This window comes from Rana temporaria, chromosome 8 (genome assembly GCF_905171775.1).
Source record: "Rana temporaria chromosome 8, aRanTem1.1, whole genome shotgun sequence".
NCBI lineage: Eukaryota > Metazoa > Chordata > Amphibia > Anura > Ranidae > Rana > Rana temporaria.
In genome coordinates, this window is record NC_053496.1 from 57,661,666 (window position 1) to 57,681,563 (window position 19,898).

Genomic DNA, 19,898 nt, shown 5'->3' on the forward strand with positions numbered 1-19,898 from the left:
CACTGGATGGAGGCAACATGATCATTATCTGAACACAAAATGTACAGAACATTAATTATAATGCACTTAGGCCGGCATGCTTCAAGAGGTGTTTTTTTTTTTTTGTAATACTGGAGTGAGTTTTTTAACTCAGGAAATTAATATTTGAACTCTAGAACTTGCTATGAATATAGTTTCATATGCAGTTCACAGGGGACATGAAGCACCTTTTACTCCCTGGAAAAATGACACTATCAATTTCTAAGCTAAGACTTGGTCAATTTAAAGTAGTCACTAAAAATCTCATATAATTCTTAGAATGCTAATGGAGTTTTAAAGGTCATTTTCAAGCTTTTTAATTTGAACATTTAATACAATACCTGGTGTTAGTTTCATGAAGGTCTTTGTTGACCCTTTATGAGGTGACAGCGCTCTGTGCCTGTCTCCTGCATTGTCACATGCTCTATATGTGGCAATGCTGACCCTGATTTGCAGGTGTGATCTGCCATTATCACTTATCACCGTTATAAAAACCCACATTGAGAAATGCCATTCAGCCAACACTTTAATGTCTGTGGACACGTGTGTCCTGTTGTCTTATGGTGAAACCTGTCCTGAAATTTTTTTGGAAGCAATAATTGCTATTATTATACAGGATTTATATAGCGCCAACAGTTTTCACAGCAATTTACAACATGAGGGCAGACAGTATAATTACCATACAAATGAATACAGTAGGAATAAGACGGCCCTGCTCGTTAGAGCTTACAATCTAATCAATCTTGTTGATTTTTTTGCTAGCGGCGAGATTGACCAACCGCGATCCCCGTCGCGGGAGCCAGTGCCGAGCTATGTCGCTCCTCCCGCTCGCCGCCCCCATTGGATTCCTATGGATGCACGGCATCTCGTGGGGACAGCGAGCGCGAGAAGCACATCCTCCAGCGGCGATATCCAGCGTGATCCCATCGAGCTGGATTTACAAAATCGGAGGCACCTACTGTAGCTGCACTACAACCTAATTTTTCTTATACAGTAAAACCTTGGTTTGAGAGTAACTTGGTTTGAGAGCGTTTTGCAACACAAGCAACATGTTTTAATACATTTTGCCTTGATATACAAGCGATGTCTTGATATAAGAGTAGCGTCATGTCACAACAGGGTATAAAAAAGAAGAGAGGAGCCTCTAAATGTATCAATATGGTTAGATTTAACGAAGGTACAACATTTAGCAACTTATTGCTACACTTAGAGGTGCTTCTTATGGTAAAATTTGCTTTGATATACAAGTGCTTCGGATTACAAGCATGTTTCTGGAAAGAATTATGCACACAAACCAAGGTTTTACTGTACTACCTTATAGGTTACCTCTTGCAGTAGATAAGGAGATTTGTCTTTGGCTCATACATTTCAGTTTTGCTAGTGAGAGACAAGGGAGATGATTTACTAAAGATAAATAGACTGTGCACTTTGCAAGTGCAGTTGCACTCCACAGAGTGCAGTTGCTCCAGAGCTTAGTAAATGTGGAAAAGTGCTGACTTCAATAAATCATTAATTCAATCATGTAAAAGCAAAAATGCTTAATTTTTGCAAAGTAAAGTTTTGCCTTACTAAGCTCAGGAGCAACTGCACTTTGCAGAGGGCACAGTCTATTTGCCCTTAATAAATCAACCACAAGATGTAATGATCCGCATCAGGCACTATTAGGCTGGCCATACATGGTCAAATTTAGAAATAATTTTCTTTTGAAAATCAGAAAATTTGTGCGTTTTGTGATCCGATGGTGCCACCATTGATTTAGAAATTCGACCAACCAAACCTTTAACTTCACCTCATTTTGCTACAGATTTTTTTTTTGTGTCTGGAAATCTTCTTTTCTTTCTGGGGATTTTCTTTTCTTGGACATGCGCATTTCTTTTTAGATTACATTTCTCGCACGATTCTCCCATCATTGATTAGAAAATTGTTAGTTTTTCCATAAATTTCCAACATGTCCGATTATTAAAATTCAATGGCCGCACGAAAATCGGCTGTTGCTGCAGCCCACTAATGGTGCGAAATGCAAATGAAAATTCTTAGGCCTCGTACACACGACCGAGTTTGTCGGCAAAAACCAGCAAGAAACTTGCTGGGTTTTTTTTTGGGCTGAGGAAACCGGTCGTGTGTACACTTTTCAACGAGGAAGCTGTCGAGGATCTCGTCAAGCCAAAAAGAAAGCATGTCTTCTTTTTCCTCGACGGCAATGGGGAAATTTGGCTCGCCGAGATCCTCAACAGCCTAACAAGGAACTCGACGAGCAAAACTATGTGTTTCGCCCGTCGAGTTTCTCGGTCGTGTGTACGAGGCTTTAGATAAGATTTTCTAAATTTGACCCATGTATGGCCGGCCTGCCTTACTTACTAATCCTCCAACACAGGGTGCTGGCTACTGGTGGTCACTGGCTGCTTCATAAGCGACACGCACCAACTCTCAAAGAGGGCGCTGTTTACCATTTTAAAGCCTTGGTTTCAGTTTATTAAGCCCTCTATTGTATAGACGATACAATTTGCCCTAACAAATCATTGTCATTCTAGATTGATTGATCCACCTGCTGGTTTGTATATTTACATTAGAGTGTTTTCCTACTGTGCAGTTCTTCATGAAAACCACAGCAGTGTCCCAAATCAATGATTTTATTTTATAGCATGCTTGGCAATACAACATCTTTGTTGCCATGATCTGCGCTGTGGACTTTTATCAATTAATAATTATAGCTGATGTTTTGACAAGAAACAATGCATTTCTGAGTTATTCTTTGTGAACTTCACCTTATAGAAGAAGGAGAAGGAAAGCGAGAGGTGAAGAGTGCAAAAGAATCCAAACAGAAAAAAAATATAAAGGCTGTGAGTATGTCTGGTTTGGTATACCTGTTGTTAAATGGATAGATTTTCTGTGTGCTTACTAACGTGATTTTGATTGATGTGGAGGATGTGAAATCTTTGTTCTTGAATTTTCATGTCAACTTCATCAATAAAACCATCATCGCTTACACAGGGGGATTTATAAAAGGGACAAAATAAATAAAAATATGTAAAGCTTTAGATCCTCGTATATGCGTTTGGATAGTAGCTTCTGGTCACCAGACTTTGGGGTTGATTTAATAAATCTAGAGAGTGCAAAATCTGGTGCAGCTTAACCTCCCTGGCGGTATGATTCTTTCAGAAAAAAGATGCTGAAAGCGGTACCATTATTTGCAAGGAAATTTGGCGTTTTATACTGTAGGCCTTTAATTCTTAGGAATAACTCACTTAAATCTGACCAAACCAGAGTCTAATAGGCATCCCGTGTATGACATTTTTTTAAAAACAAAATTATAAATTATAATATAATAAATAATTATAACAAATAATAATATAATTATAATAAAAATTATTCAATAATGTAATCAACTCAAAATCACTAAAATTTGCACAGTTGCAGAATTGTTGCTGTCATTATTTATTTATTTTATGACGAATTTTCCCAAAAATCGCTATCGCACAATTCTGCAAGTGATTATAATTTATTATCGCTGTTTTCTAGCTGATCTAAAACCATTTTTGACATAAAGGGACACTTTTTGGTTGCTATGGACAATCTACAGTTTGCAGGGAGAAAGAAAGGTTTTTATTATATAAAAGAACATGTAGGGCACTGGGCAGACCACTAGGGACAAGGGGGGTGTGTTTTTTTTACATACAGTACTGTAATCTATAAGATTACAGTATACTGTATGTATAGTGTTTGTTTACCTTTTTGAATTTTGCATCCGTTCTCCGCCCCCGTGCGTCGTAACGTCGCAGGGAACGGAGATCGGCGGCACAGGAGGACACTGTGTGAATCGAGCGAGCACCCGCTCGCTCACACAGCGCGGTGGCATCGCTGGATCCAGGAACAAGGTAAGCCAGCGTGCGCTGCAGGCTCTGCATAGCTACCCCGAGCGTGACTCGGGGTTATCGATTTCAGCCTAAAAAATCCACCCCGAGTCACGCTCGGGGATACCGCCAGGGGGGTTAATTGTACAAGTGAAAATTAGAAGCTGATTGGCTACTATGCACAGCCTCACCAGATTTTGCACTCCCAGGTTTAGTAAATCAACCCCTTTGTGTTGTAGCGTATCCTCTATTACCCTCCATAATTAAAAGTAAGGAGCTTACAGATTGTGGTATTAAAAATATCAGGTCAGCATATTCACATACCTCAGCATTTGGTGTTTTAAGAAGAGCAAAATACACTAATATAAAACAAACACACTACCAGAGTTTGAGTGTTAACGATATAGGTCAGGTGCAAAATGAGAAAGTACACTGGCCTCCTGCATCACCTTTGCCACCACTTTATTTTAAAATCCAATAAAATACTCACAGGAGTGCTAAAATGACAGATGTAATCGTTCATCACATTCCATAGACAGGACTTCCTCACATCACTATCTTCAAAATTATCAATGGAAGTACTCCTCCACTATATTGCAGCCTCCGCGTTATCTGAGGCCCCGTACACACATGGAGACATGTCCGATGAAAATGGTCCGCGGACCGTTTTCATCGGACACGTCTGCTGGGAGCTTTTGGTCTGATGTGTGTACACACCATCAGACCAAAATCCCCACGGACAGAGAACGCGGTGACGTAGAAGACACCGACGTTCTCTAACACGGAAGTTCAATGCTTCCACGCATGCGTTGAATCAATTCGACGCATGCGCGGGATTTCGGGCCGCTGGTTATACGTCATAACCAGCGGACATGTCCGATGAGTAGTACTAACCATCGGACATGTTCGACGGACATGTTTCCAGCGGACAAGTTTCTTATCTTGCTAAGAAACTTTTGTCCGCTGGAAACCTGTCCGCTAGGCCGTACACACGGTCAGACATGTCCGCGGAAACTGGTCCGCGGACCAGTTTCAGCGGACATGTTTCGTCCCGTGTACTTATGTGTTTTGAGAGAAAAGGCCACTGCCTCAGAGCTTTAAAGAAAGGGACTTGATTCTCAAAACACGTAACATGAGTTTGTCCTGTCAATGGGATGTGATGGAGGATTGCATGTCTGTCATTTTAATTTGTGAGTATTTTATTGGATTTTTTTAATAAAGTGGTGGCAAAAGTGATGAACAAAGCCAGTGCACTTCCTAAAAAATGTAAAATAATGCATTTGGGTGGCAAAAATATGAATGCAATCTACTCACTGGGGGGAGAACCTTTGGGGGAAAAATAAGGATGGTCCTATTAGATGATATGCTCAGCAATGACATACAATGCCAAGCTGCTGCTAACAAAGCAAACAGAATATTGGCATGCATTAAAAAGGGATTAACTCCAGAGATAAAACGATAATTCTCCTGCTCTACAAGAATCTGGTCCAGCCTCACCTGGAGTATGCTGTGCAGTTCTGGGCACCAGTTCTCAGGAGTAAAATGGAGCACACAGAAGGGCAACAAAGCTAATAAAGAGACTGGAGGATATTAGTTATGAAGAAAGGTTGCGAGCGCTGAACTTATTCTCTCTGGAGAAGAGACACTTGAGATTTACAAATACCATACTGGTGACCCCAGAATAAGAGTAAAACTTTTCCGCGGAAGTTTAATAACACATGTGACCACTCATTAAAATTAGAAGAAAAGAGGTTTAACCTTAAACTACGTAGAGGGTTCTTTACTGTCAGGCCCCATACACACGAGAGGATTTATCCGCAGATACGGTCCAGCGGACCGTATCCGCGGATAAATCCTCTCGAGGATTTCAGCAGATTTCTATGCGATGGCGTGTACACACCATCGCATTGAAATCCGCGCTGAAATCCTCTGGCGATGACGTGTCGCGCCGTCGCCGCTATTATGACGCGGCGACGGGCGCGACGCTGTCATATAAGGAATTCCACGCAGGCGTCAAATCATTACGACGCGTGCGGGGAATCCCTTTGGACGGATGGATCCGGTGAGTCTGTACAGACGAGCGGATCCATCCGTTGGGATGGACTTCAGCAGATGGATTTGTTGAGCATGTCGGCAAATATTCATCTGCTGAAAATCCATCCCAGGGGAGATTTATCCGCGGATAAATATCCGCCGGAGTGTACACACCATAGAATCTATCCGCTGAAACCCATTCGATGGGATTTATCTGCGGATAGATTCTATGGTGTGTACGGGGCCTAAGAGTGGCAAGGATGTTGAATTCCCCTCCACAGCCGGTGGTTTCAGCGGGGAGCATCAATAGTTTAAAAAAACTATTAGATAAGCGACCACAACATACAAGGATATATAATGTAATACTGACATATAATCACACGCATAGGTTGGACTTGATGGACATGTGTCTTTTTTCAACCTCACCTACTATGTAACTATGACCTAGAACTGGTCCTCGGTCATATCTGATCATTGATCTATTTTGTTCCCTTAAAAATTATACATTTATATCAATTTATTATTTAGTGGTGTTTAATACAGAAGTGTTTGCATTTTATTTTTAGTAATCCTATATTTAATCATATGTTTGTTTTTTTAGGTACCTATCAATCGAGAGTTGCTAGCTAACTGCATGCCAGTGGAAACCCACCGTTTCAAGTGTATCCTTTACCACTTTAATATAGGGCACTTTAACAATTGTGCGGTCATGCAACACTGTACCCATATGAAATTTTTGTCATTTTTTGGAGACAAATAGAGTTTTCTTTTTGTTGTATTTAATCACTACTTGTTTTTTTTTATTTTTTGCTAAACAAACGAAAAAGAACAAAAAATTTTAACGTTGTTGTTTTTAACATCGTAAAAAATGGTCGTGTGTGGGTTTTAACGACGTGAAAAAAACGCGCATGCTCAAAAGCAAGTTATGAGACGGGAGCACTCGTTCTGGTAAAGCTAGCGTTCGTAATGGAGATAGCACATTCGTCACGCTGTAACAGACTGAAAAGCACAAAGACTGAAAAGCGTGAATCGTCTCTCACCAAACTTTTACTAACACAAAAGCAGCAAAAAAGCCCAAAGGGTGGTGCCATCCAAACAGAACGTCCCCTTTATAGTCCCGTCGTACGTGTTCTACGTCACCGCGCTTTGCTAGAGCATTTTCTTTGTCATGATCGTGTGTAGGCAAGCCCGGTTTAACAATAATCGGGTTGAAAAAAAACATAGTTTTTTCTAGACCATTAAAAATGGTTGTGTGTATGCGGCATTTTATGATTTAAAATGATTTTATGGTGAGTACAAAGCTCCTGTTACTTTAATCCTTAGTATAAGCGACAGCATGCATTGTAAAATTCTTGATGCTATTCATGAAGAAGATCAAGCTGCCGAACCATTACAGATCTGGCTTCTCAGTTATGCTGAATAGCTATCATGTATCCACAAATACAAATATAAAGCAGATATCAAGGTTGATTTAAGTGGAGAGTGCAAAATCTGGTGCAGCTCTGCATGGTAGCCAATCAGCTTCTAACTTTAGCTTGTTCAATTAAGCTTTGACAAAAAAAAACTGGAAGCTGATTGGTCACTGTGCAGAGTTTTAGTAAATCAACCCCTTTGTCTTTTGGAGGGACTGCAACGCTAATCATATTTTATTAATGTTTTTTTTTTCTTTAACAACATGTGTCAGATATTGTGGATCCTTACAATGAAATACTAGAACCAGGTAAGGATGTACCATGTTGGAACACTAGAGTAATTATTTGGTATTGCTCTGCACATTATTCACAAATAATGTTTGTGAAAAGTAACAGATTAATTAGGTGCCTGCTCTCCTGCTGACTAAGCTCCAAGTCAATGTGGTTGGAGGTTACACAGCGTTAAGGGCTCTCTCTCTGCCCCCTCCCCCAGCAGTGGTCAGGTCTGGCAATAGGCTGTTTAGGCACTGCTGCATCGTGAGAGTAGGGGGAGATAATCACATGCATCCCCCCCCCATCGCCTTGAGGTACCAGGGGTACCAGGTATTGAGCATTGCCCCAACAGGTGGTCAGAGCAGCAGTGAAGGTAAGTATAAGATACAAAAAGCAATATTTTGAGTGGTCTACCTAGCCCTGCATGGGAAAAGCACAGGTTCACTTTAAAGTTATTACCCTCAGGGCCCGTACACATGACCGGTTTTCTCGGCAGAATTCAGCAAGAAACTCGATGGGAGACGTATTCTGCCGAGAAAACCGATCGTGTGTACACTTTTTCCGCCAAGGAAACCGACGAGGATCTCGTTGGGCCAAAAAGAAAACATGTTCTCTATTTCCTCGTTGGGCAATGGGAAATTTTGGCTCGCCGAGATCCTCGTGGCTTCACAAGGGACTCGACGAGCAAAACGATGTGTTTGCCCGTCAAGTTTCTTGGACGTGTGTACGGGGCCTCAGTTGTGTTTTTATGCCAAAATGTTTATGTAGATCTATTCCACAGCTAACACAGGAACAGATTATTTGTTCAATAAAGATAACTTTACAAATAATGTCCTTCTTCAACTGTTATATCTTCTATATTGTCATTCCACACAGTACAGTTGATGCTGCAGTTATTTCATATGGATTTGTTAACGTCTAATGTTGGTAAATAGGAGACCTTATTTGTCTACATATTATTCATTGTTTCACACATGCCAGAAAAAAAATACGAAGTAAATGGTCTGTATTAGAGCTGAAACACTCAATTTTTTTTTTATTGTGTCTGTTTTTTCAGAAACACTCAGCCCGGCCTACAGAATGAATGAGGTGCTTGTAAAGTACGGACAGCAATTTACAGCTCATTGGGAAGGAATTATAGGCAGCACACGTGTGCCCAGGTTTGTTCTCTATGTAAGATACAGCAATTAGTTTTTAGCGTCGATAAAAGCTAGTCAATGTACTTTATTGTTATCTTTTAATTGTTTTGAGTTGACTGTTGTATTGATGTTTTTACAGTCAATATTGTATAGCCCTCACTGAAATGAAAGGTGACACTAAGACAAGCTAGACATGCTCATTTCAATTTCGAAAGCCACAGTAGAGATTAGCAAATGTAAAGTGGTTGTCTCCAGTCAGTTTTGTTTTCTTTCTAGTTTTGATTAGTGTAGGGAAGTGGTAGAACCTCTTTCAGACATTTGCTTTTGTCATTGTTGCTACAGGGTACCAATAGGTCTCAACAAAACACCTAGGAATTAAATAATTTCAGAGCATCTACAGTGCCTTGAAAAAGTATTCATACCCCTCGAAATTTTCCACATTTTGTCATGTTACAACCAAAAACGTGAATGTATTTAATTGGGATTTTATGTGATAGACCAAAACAAAGTGGCACATAATTGTGAAGTGGAAGTAAACATATAAATGGTTTTCCAAATTTTTTAACAAATAGATTAGTGTAGTGTGAATTTGTATTCAGCCCCCTGAGTCAATACAGGCATACCCCGCTTTACGGACACTCACTTTACGTACACTCGCGAGTACGGACATGCCCGCGAGTGTACGTAAAGTGTCTCACAAGTACAAATATTCCCGCGCCGTGCACCCGCATTAGACGGAACTGAAGTTCTGAGCACTTAGCCTGCTCAGTTCCAGTGTGCTCTTTCTGTATCCTGGCTGCCTCCCCACCTCCGGTGACATCACATCCCCTCAGGCTTCCCAGTCAGCCACAGAATGCCATCCAGCCTCTCAATAGCAATGTCCTTTGTGCACAGCGCGATGTCCGGGGGATGGATTGGAGCGCCCCCCCTTGCATCAGATGAGCTTATTTACATGTGAGTGTTCCCCTGATGCCCCCACTAAAGCCCCTGGCACCCCCACTACAGCCTAGAAGTGAAAAAAGGCATTGCTTCACTTTAAGTACATTTTCGTTTTACATCAATGCTCTGGTCCCGTTGTGTACGTAAAAGTGGGGTATGCCTGTACTTTGTAGAACCACCTTTCACTGCAATTTTTAGCTGCAAGTCTTTTTGGATGTGTCTCTACCAGTTTGCACATCTAAAGAGTGAAATCATTGCCCATTCTTTGCAAAATAGCTCAAGGTCTGTCACAGAGCACTGCTCAATCCATCAAAAGAAAAAGCATGGCACAACTGCAAACCTACCAAGACATGGCCGTCCACCTAAACTGAGAGGCCGGGCAAGAAGAGCATTAATCAGAGAAGCAGCTAAGAGGCCCATGGTAACTAGAGAAGCTGCAGAGATCCACAGCTTAGGTGGGAGAATCTGTCCACAGGACAACTGTTATTCATGCACTACACAAATCTGGTCTTTATGGAAGAGTGGCAAGAAGAAAGCCTTTGCTGAAAGAAAACCATAAGGAGTCCATTTGCAGTTTGCAAGATGCCATGTAGGGAACCCAGCAAACATGTGGGAGAAGGTACTCTGGTCAGATGAGACCAAAACGTAACTTTTTGGCCTAAAAGCAAAATGCGATATGTGGTGGAAAACTAACACTGTACTGCAGGGACAGGGAAGCTGGTCAGAGTTGATGGGAAGATGGATTGAGTCAAATACAGGGCAATCTTAGGCCCCGTACACACGACCGAGTTTCTCGGCAGAATTCAGCCAGAAACTCGATCGGAGCCGTATTCTGTCGAGAAACCCGGTTGTGTGTACACTTTTGGCCAAGGAAACCGACAAGGAACTCGTCGAGCCAAATAGAGAACAGGTTCTCTATTTCCTCGTTAGTCAATGAGGAAACTTGGCTCGCCGAGATCCTCGGCGGCTTCACAAGGAACTCGACGAGCAAAGCGATGTGTTTTGCCCGTCGAGTTTCTCGGACGTGTGTACAGGGCCTCAGAAGAAAACCTTGTTCGAATCTGAAAAAGACTTGAGACTGGGGCAGAGGTTCACCTTCCAGCAAGACAACAACCCTAAACATACTTCTAGAGCTACAATGGAATGGTTTAGATCAAAGCATAGCCATGTGTTAGAATGGCCCAGTCAAAGTCCAGACCTAAATCAAATTGAGAATCTGTGGCAAGACTTGAAAATTGCTGTTCACTCTCCTTCCAATCTGACAGAGTTTAAGCTTTTTTGCTAAGAAGAATGGGCAAACATTTCACTCTCTAGTCGTGCAAAGCTGGTGGAGACATTTTTCCTGCCAGGATTCCCGGCAGTTTTCCTGTCGGGAAAACTGCCATTGAGCATACACACGGCCAGTTTTCCTGGCCAAAAGCTGTCATGGCCCGATGGGAAAACTGGTCGTGTGTACGAGGCTGTTCTCTTTTTTTTTTTCTCCGATGGTTTTTGGGCAGTATTCCTGTCGGAAAAACTGTGAGGAGCATACACATGGCCGGGATTCCCAGCCAAAAGCTCTCTCACAGTTTTTCTGTCAGGAAAACTGATCGTGTGTACGAGGCTTAAGTCCCCGTACACACGGTCGGACAAAACCGATGAGAGTGAACCAAAGTTCAGTTTCATCGGACCAAACCGACCGTGTGAATAGGCCATCAGTCTGTTTTCCTTCGGTCCAAAATGTTAAAACATGCTTCAAAACCGAACCCATGGACCGCTGCCCAATCGGACAAAACCGATGGTTAGTACAGAAAAGCATTGGTTCAAAACCTGCGCATGCTCAGAATCAAGTCGACGCATGCTTGGAAGCATTGAACTTCGTTTTTTTCAGCACGTCGTGTGTTTTACGTCACCGCATTCTGACCCGATCGGATTTTGAACTGATGGTGTGTACACACATCAGACCATCAGGCCACTTCAGCGGTGAACCGATGAAAACGGTCCGTCGGACCATTCTCATCAGTTTTGTCCGACCGTGTGTAGAGGGCCTAAGAATCCTTACTGGACCTCTGTACTCCAGCTGCTCAAGGCTGGTCTTAATTACCACCATTTCCTAATCTGTGAACTGGTGATAATTCTTTAAGAATCTTGCACTGCCATAGTGGCAGGTTCTTAAAGTGGCAGTAGTTAAAACTATCTGAATTCGGCACACGTGTGTGTCAGCAATGATACTAATGCTACTACAATTAAACTACTGCTTTCCCGAAATAGGTGCAGGTAGTTCTAATAGAAACTACTGCCACAAAAGGGATATTAATGCTTTTTTTTAATTCCCCAGATTGTCTTAAAGGAACACTAAAGGTACAATTTAAAAAAAAAAAAAATAACATACATGTTATACTTACCTCCACTGTGCAGATCGTTTTGCACAGAGTGACCCGGATCTGTGTCTTCTGGGGTCCCTCGGCGGCTGTCTCGGCTCCTCCTCGCAAAAGCTTTCCACGTTCATGCGAGCTCCCTCGCATGGTGGAAAGCTTTTGCGAGCGCGCTCCCGTGATACAGCAGCGGCCATAGCCGCCGACTGTATCACTCGGCCCCGCCCCCCGGCGCGCCGCGTCATCCGCTGTGAGTGACAGCAGCGCCAGCCAATGGCTGCGCTGCTATCAATCCGCCCAGCCTAGCCAATCAACGGCCAGGCTGGGAACCGAGCAAGATGACAAGCACGCGCCCGGGACTTTCGAACGGTGAGGTAAGTAAAACGGGGGCTCGGGGGGGGGGGCGGTGCTGTCAGATGTTTTTTTACCTTAATGCATAGGATGCATTAAGGTAAAAAAACTTTTACCTTTACAACTCCTTTAAATTGCAGACTGTTGTGAAAAATTTTACACACATATTGTGAGTGTTAATAATACAAAATGTATGTAAAGTTAGCTTGTATTTTGGGCCTAAAGACTATTTAAAAATATTCATGCTGAAATAAAACTAAAAAAGATGACTCTCTTTTTTTTCAGCCATGCAGAGTGGGAAAATCTCATGACCAGTTGCAGTGCATTCATTTTCTATGGCGCAGAGAAATTTCTGGCTCATGTAATGCTGGATAAAATTATTGTCATGGATTTTACAGGTGAGCATAAAATAACTTCCTAATCTTTACACAAGTCATTGTCAGGGAATCCATACAAATCCCTAAATACACAATAAGCTTTTTAGAACATTTATTTTCAGAACATATACTGTACTCTGATATCAGTTGTGAATTTATTGTGTTATTAGAAATTGTGCTCAAAAGTAACTTCTGAAACTCTGAACTGAATTTATAATATTTATATGGCAAATAAGCGCTTACGGTATTCCAAATTTTATAAAATGATAACAGTACACATGACAAATAGAGAGGGTGAATCTCTGTAATGGGGACAGAAACAGTAATAAAAATCTTCTAATCCCTCTCCACTCTATCCAGAACTAAAAAAATAAGTTTTGCCTTTAGTTATACTTTAACCTAAATGTATTACAATTAATGGAAGTTAGCAGGTAAAGAGCTTGTTGTGGTTCCGGAATATCATGTTTTTTTGTTTTGTTTTTTTAGATTATCCTAAACTTGACCTGCAATTCATAAATGGGTATAAATATGACAACAGATTTCTAGCAATGATTTATAGGCAAAATTTGACATTACTTGTAAAAAGAAAGTTTTCGGATAGCAAATATACGTCATCATAAACATTTCACCTAAAACACTAAGAAACTATTAAGCCCTGTACACAGGCTCGGTTTTCTCGGCGGTAAAAAGTCTGCTGAGAAAACCGAGGGGAAAGCCGAGAACCTGGCAGGAAAACTGCCATGGAGCTTTGGCCGGGAATCCCGGCCGTGTGTATACTCCATCGGCACTGCCTCACAGTTTTTCCCATAGGTAAGTAGCAGATCTGGCGGGAAAAAAAAACGCCGGGAATCCCGACGGGAAAATAGAGAGCAGGTTCTCTATTTTCCCGCCGGGATTCCCGGCTGTTTTCCTGACGGTTTTCTCGGCCAAAAGCTCTCCTGGCAGTTTTCCTGTCGGGAAAACTTGTTTGTGTGTATGAGGCTTTAGAGTAATACATTTACGTGCATTTTGATTGTGCTGAGTTGATGTTAATAGGTTTAAGAACCCCCCTAGACCTGCAAGAAGTATCCCCCTGGCATACATGTACCACCTATCTTTTAATAGATTAGAGTAGGGGAGGTAGACAATGTACTTGAATGTTCCAATTATAATTTCTAGTTTTTCAAACATGTCATATTAAAAGTGTTCTCTATTCCTGGATATCTCCATTCTGTGTGTAGCATGGAGATGAGATATAGGACATTAGCTTGTTAGTCATAGATAAACAATAGTAAAGTCAGGTGCAGTTCTTATATAGACTAAAAAGTATAGACCATATCATGTGTACAATGATTTGACCCCTCATCCGATCAATGCTCAAAAAAAACTCAGCACGAATAATATAATGTGTCCATTAAAATTAATAAATAACATGGGTAAAGATGCAAATCACATACTGTAATACCACATTCATGAATTCACAAGCAATACTGAAAATTGTGCAAAAATACATTTTTTTAAATAAGACAATAAAGTCCACTGTAGTGTTCACTCTTTATGGCCCATCCACCATACTGAGTAAATTGGAAATCCTGAGAACTTGAAAGGTGCTCTTCTCCCAAAAGCTAACAGGTGCTCCACCACATGTGACAATATAAATGCACTCACCAGAGCCCCAAGGTCATTAAGACCAATCAAGTATGTTATAAGACACACCTTAAGGTAATAAATAGAGAAGGTGATGGAGGCAGGAGGGATGGATCATGGAGGCAGGAGGGATGGTGGGATGGAGGCAGGGGGGATGGATCATGGAGGATCAAAGAAAGGCAAGGCACTCAGTGACAATCTCGGCAGATCAGAGGCAATGGCACTCCCCCACAGCAAAGAAGGGCAGGACACTACACTACTGTGGGGGTGAATTGGGCAGAGGAGGATATACTACTACCCTACTGTTTGGGTGAATTGGGCAGAGGGGGATATACTACTACCCTACTGTTGGGGTGAATTGGGCAGAGGAGGATATACTACTACACTATTGTGGGGGGTGAATTTGGCAGAGGAGGATAAACAACTACTGTGGGGGTTGAATTGGGCAGAGGAGGATATACTACACTGTTTGATATATTATAATTTGTTAAATGAAAAATAAAGCGCTTGACTTGTAGTTTTGTTAGCTGTTTTTTTTTTTTTTTTTTCCTATGGTTATCTGAAAGATGGGTTTCAAATGTTTTGACAGAGGCACAGTTTTAGTGCATGCCGTAGGTGCCATTTTCACTAGATATGCCTAATTTTCACTAGATAAGCCTCTGAACTACAGTGGACTTTATTGTCTATTTGATTTTTTATTTTGTTGGGGGGTATTTAGTACACTAAGTATATACTTTTGGTACAAACAATTCTTTCGATTCAATTTTTTTCGTGACTGCGACATTATGGCGGACACTTCGGACAATTTTGACACATTTTTGGGACCGTTGTCATTTTCACAGCAAAAATGCATTGTTTACTGTGAAAATGACAATTGCAGTTTGGGTGTGTACCACAAGGGGGCGCTGATGGGGTTATGTGTGACCTCATGTCTGTTTCTAACTGTAGGGGGTGTGGCTGTAGGTGTGACGTCATCGATTGTGATTCCCTATATAAAGGAACACACAGCTCTCCCCGTTCTTCAGCTCCGGGGACCGATCGCAGAACTCCAGCGGCGATCGGGTCTGCGAGTCCCGCGGCCGTGGTCACGGAGCTTCGGACCGGGTCACGTGCACGCGCCCGCGACCCCACGGCTGGGCTTAAAGGGCAACGTACATATACGTTGATGTGCCCAGCCGTGCCATTCTGCCGACGTAAATCGGCGTGAAGGGGTCCTTAAGTGGTTAAACCTGTTAGAGTCTGCAAAAGACTTGGGACTGGGGCAGCGTTTCACCTTCCAGCAGGACAATGACCCTAAACATACAGCCAGAGCTACAATGGAATAGTTTAGTTCAAAGCCTATTCATGTGTTAGAATGGGCCAGTCAAAGTCCAGACCTAAATTCAATTGAGAATCTGTGACAAGACCTGAAAATTGCTGTTCACAGACGCTCTCCATCCAATCTGACAGAACTTGAGCTATTTTACAAAGAAAATGGGCAAAAAGTTCACTCTCTAGATGTGCAAAGCTGGTAGAGACATCCCCAAGAAGACTTGCAGCTGTAATTGCAGTGAAAGGTGGTTCTACAAAGTATTTTTTTTTATTTAGAAAACCATTTATCATTTTCCTTCCACTTCCCAATTATGTGCCACTTTGTGTTGGTCTATTACATAAAATCCCAATAAAATAAGTTTACATGTTTGGCTGTAACATGACAATGTGTAAAATGAATACTTTTTCAAAGCACTGTATATGGAACAGACATGCAAGTAAAAGGTGAGAGTGAAGTGAGAACTTACAATCTGCAGGTAGCTTTTCTGAAGAAGGTCAGCAATGGTAGCATCAGCTATTACTTAAAGAGGAGTTCCACCCAAAAATGGAACTTTCTCTTAACCCACTCCTCTCCCCCTTACATGCCACATTTGGCATGTCATTTTTTTGGGGGGGAAGTGGGGGCTTCAGGAGAAGGGGACTTCCTGTCCCACTTCCTCCTTCCGCCGAGGGGCTGCAAAGGCGATACGTCATATCGCCTTTTGGCAGCCCCTCCCTGTAGGCGATCGCCTGGGACACGTGACAGGTCCCAGGCGATCGCCTGTCCAATCGAACAGCGCAGCGCCGGAGCCGCGCCGCATGCGCAGTGCCGCTCGCGCATGCGCAGTGGGTGCCCGGCCGTGAAGCCGAAAGCTGTCACGGCCGGGTGCCCACAGTGACAATGAAGACGCCGGCCGGGGAGGGGGGGAGAGGAGCGGACCCCCGGCCGGCGCATCGCTGGAACGCTGGAGCAGGTAAGTGTCAGTTTATTAAAAGCCAGCAGCTACACTTTTTGTAGCTGCTGACTTTTAATAAACTTAAAAAATGGGTGGAAAAACCCTTTAAGATAACAAGACTTTTCATAGATTGCAAAAGGTTACAAAACATTTTCATTAACCAACTGGCCGAAAATTCACAAATGGTAGGAATTCAGCACTGTATCTACTCTCCAGCATCATAGGCAAAACTTTTTTTTTCATTTGGGATGGATTAAGGGAGGGTTATAACCCTTGTTGGTCTATTTTTTGCCATTTGTGCATTGGGGGAATTTACCTGCACTTCCTGTCTTAAATAAACCAAAGACAGAAGAATTAATGTAATTTACATTTTGGCATTCATACTGTGTGTGTGTATATATATATATATATATATATATATATATATATATATATATATATATATATATACACATTTAATATTTTCTATGGAATGTATTTTTCAGGCTGTCAGTTGATGATTTTGATAGACCAGATGCGGACAAGTCAGAGTTTTTCAAGGCAATCAACAGTCGATGTACAAAAGAGGTAAGAATGTTGTACATTTGGATATTCTGCCCTCTCTCATGGTTTGTTAGAAGCTGCAGAAAGTCAGATAGAACCCACATAATTTCCTGGCTGGAAGACATGCAAGAAAATGTAACATTTTCCTCCACAGCCCTACTGTTCCTCTATTTCAGTTCATTCATCCAGAATGAGGGCACTCTTATACAGGGGGTGTGTTACTGGATACTGATCCATTATTGAAGACTTGCAAGTTTTTTCCTTGATAGAATTTTGTTCAAAATGTTTAATTTTAGGAACATTAGTTCAATTTTCTAATCATTAGTTGGAAGAAATTGACGTTTGTTTTAGACCCCATTGATGAGAAAATGTGAAGGATGTATAGAAAATGTTTGTAAATTAACTAATTTCGAAAAGCGTATGTGGTTCAGTAAAGTCCATTCCAGTGGTGGCCCATCCAGATCCCTAATCTACATGCACGTGATTAGAGACAGCGGTTCTAATAGGCTTTCAAAAAAGGTGGGCTCAAGGTACAGAGCACTGCGCCCTGAGCCCACCCAGTTGTGTGACCATTGAAAATGAATATTCGCTATTGTCACACTGATTCTCCTCCCAGCCAATCAGGAAGCGATTGGCTGAAAGAACAGGCGACCCTTTGTAATTAGTGTATAAAGGGCCAATGCGTTTCCTGGACTCCTGACAGACCCTTGCATATTTCATCCAGTGCTGCACTGATGTTTCTGGATTCTGAGTCATGGGGAAAGCAAAATAATTGTCAAATGATCTGCAGGAAAAAGTAGTTAACCTGTATAAACAGGAAAAGGATATGAAAAGATATCCAAGGAATTGAGAATGCCAATCAGCAGTGTTCAAACTCTAATCAAGAAGTGGAAAATTAGGGGTTCTGTTGAAACCATACCACGGTCAGGTAGACCAACTAAAATTTCAGCCACAACTGCCAGGAAAATTGTTCGGGATGCAATGAAAAACCCACAAATAACTTCAGGTGAAATACAGGACTCTGAAAACATGTGGTGTGGCTGTTTCAAGATGCACAATCAGGAGGCACTTGAAGAAAGATGGTCTGCATGGTCGAGTAGCCAGAAGAAAGCCATTACTACGCAAATGTCACAAAGTATCCCACTTACAATACGCCAAACAACACAGAGACAAGCCTCAAACCTTCTGGCACAAAGTCATTTGGAGTGATAAGACCAAAATTTAGCTTTTTGGCCACAACCATAAACGCTATTTCTTTATCGTACATCACGGGACACAGAGCGGCATTCATTACTATATGGGTTATATGGAGTACCTTCAGGTGTAGACACTGGCAATCTCAAACAGGAAATGCCCCTCCCTATATAACCCCCTCCCATAGGAGGAGTACCTCAGTTTTTACGCCAGTGTCTTAGGTGTTAGTCATGGTTTAGCTTGCCTCCGCATCCTTGGGATTAGGTGAGCTACCGGTTCTGTCCAAAAAAGCCTCAGCGCTAAAGTGGTCAGTAACCGGACCCCAAACCCTTGGGGTATAGCCCATAATGCTTTTCTTTTTAGAGAGCTGGACCCTGGGCCCAGAACTTAGAAACCTTTGGGTGCCTAATGTTTTCTGTTGCCAGGGTGCTATATGGGCCCAGGACAGTGGATCCTTCATAGGAACCCAGGGCCTGAAGGTCTAGACATCCCCACGGAGATGGGGGAAGATTGGGCCTCTTGCTTGGCAAAGTCCTGCGGCATGGAGCAGGTAAGTGAGGGGAAAACTTGCGGAACTTGGTTCTTAGCAGGTTTTTTCTGGGGGGTCACAGGGGACATGCCTAAAGTTATGCACTGCATCTGGCAAACTAGTCACATATCATAAAGATAGGATGGCTCTCTATGTATTATTCCCCATAAGATGTGACCTCCCTTGTAGTGTTGGAAAAGCATTGAGTGGGGCCTGTGTTATATAAAAATATATGTGTGTGTCAGAGAGCTGTGCTTACCTGCAAGCCTCCAGGCGATGCTCCATTCAGTCTTCCTCCTCAAGGCCTGCAAAGCAGGCAAAACGCTGACCTCCTCATGGTTCCAGGCTGCAGGCTGCAGTTTGCTGGAACAGAGAGGTCCCTTCCTCCCAAATCCCCCCCCCTCCCCCCCCTGTCGGGAGGGGCATTTCCTGTTTGAGATTGCTGGGGGGGAAGGGCGGGTCAGTGGCTTAAAGGAAGGGGCGGCCCTTCCTTGTTTGTTCCATTCAATACTTTGGAACTGAGGAGAAAGACCAGAGCGGCAGCACGGGGGCGCCGAGGACACACAGTGGCCAGAAAGGATATTGCAGTCTTCAGAGGACTGTTTTTCAAGCCTAGAAATAGGCTGTTTCTTTCCATCTCATAGTTTTTCTTTGCAATACTACTCAGGGGGACAGAATGTTTTTTCTTTCCTGGATTTGAAAAAAAAAAAAAAAAAAAAAGGTCATCTAGGGGAGAGGAAGCATTTTTTATCCCCCAAACAGGTGTTTGGGCAATTAACTTTTATAGTTCCAAATACCAATAGGTAGCAGGTGTACCTCGGTATTGTACCATGGCATCCGGGTCAGAGGGTACAAGAGGTGGGGATTCCCCCAGAGAGTCTGAGGTCTCGGACAAAGCTATGCCGCTGCTTTCCCCACAGGGAGCCTTGGGGCCATCGGGATCTGGGGCTGGAGCTGACGCGGGTCAGTCCAACCCTAAGATGGTCACGGAGGAGGTATTACTCACCTCTTT

General features: G+C 42.5%; 1 protein-coding gene across 1 annotated transcript in view; it reads left to right on the forward strand.

Annotated features, from left to right (window-relative positions):
* Positions 1-19,898, forward strand: part of CFAP46 (cilia and flagella associated protein 46) — a 267,974-nt gene that overhangs the window by 219,077 nt on the left and 28,999 nt on the right. Inside the window, exons 52-57 of the mRNA XM_040361829.1 lie at positions 2,791-2,858; positions 6,505-6,565; positions 7,588-7,623; positions 8,646-8,748; positions 12,657-12,769; positions 17,106-17,187. Of these exons, the coding sequence (XP_040217763.1) occupies positions 2,791-2,858; positions 6,505-6,565; positions 7,588-7,623; positions 8,646-8,748; positions 12,657-12,769; positions 17,106-17,187 (463 nt within the window). The remainder of the gene's footprint in view (positions 1-2,790; positions 2,859-6,504; positions 6,566-7,587; positions 7,624-8,645; positions 8,749-12,656; positions 12,770-17,105; positions 17,188-19,898) is intronic.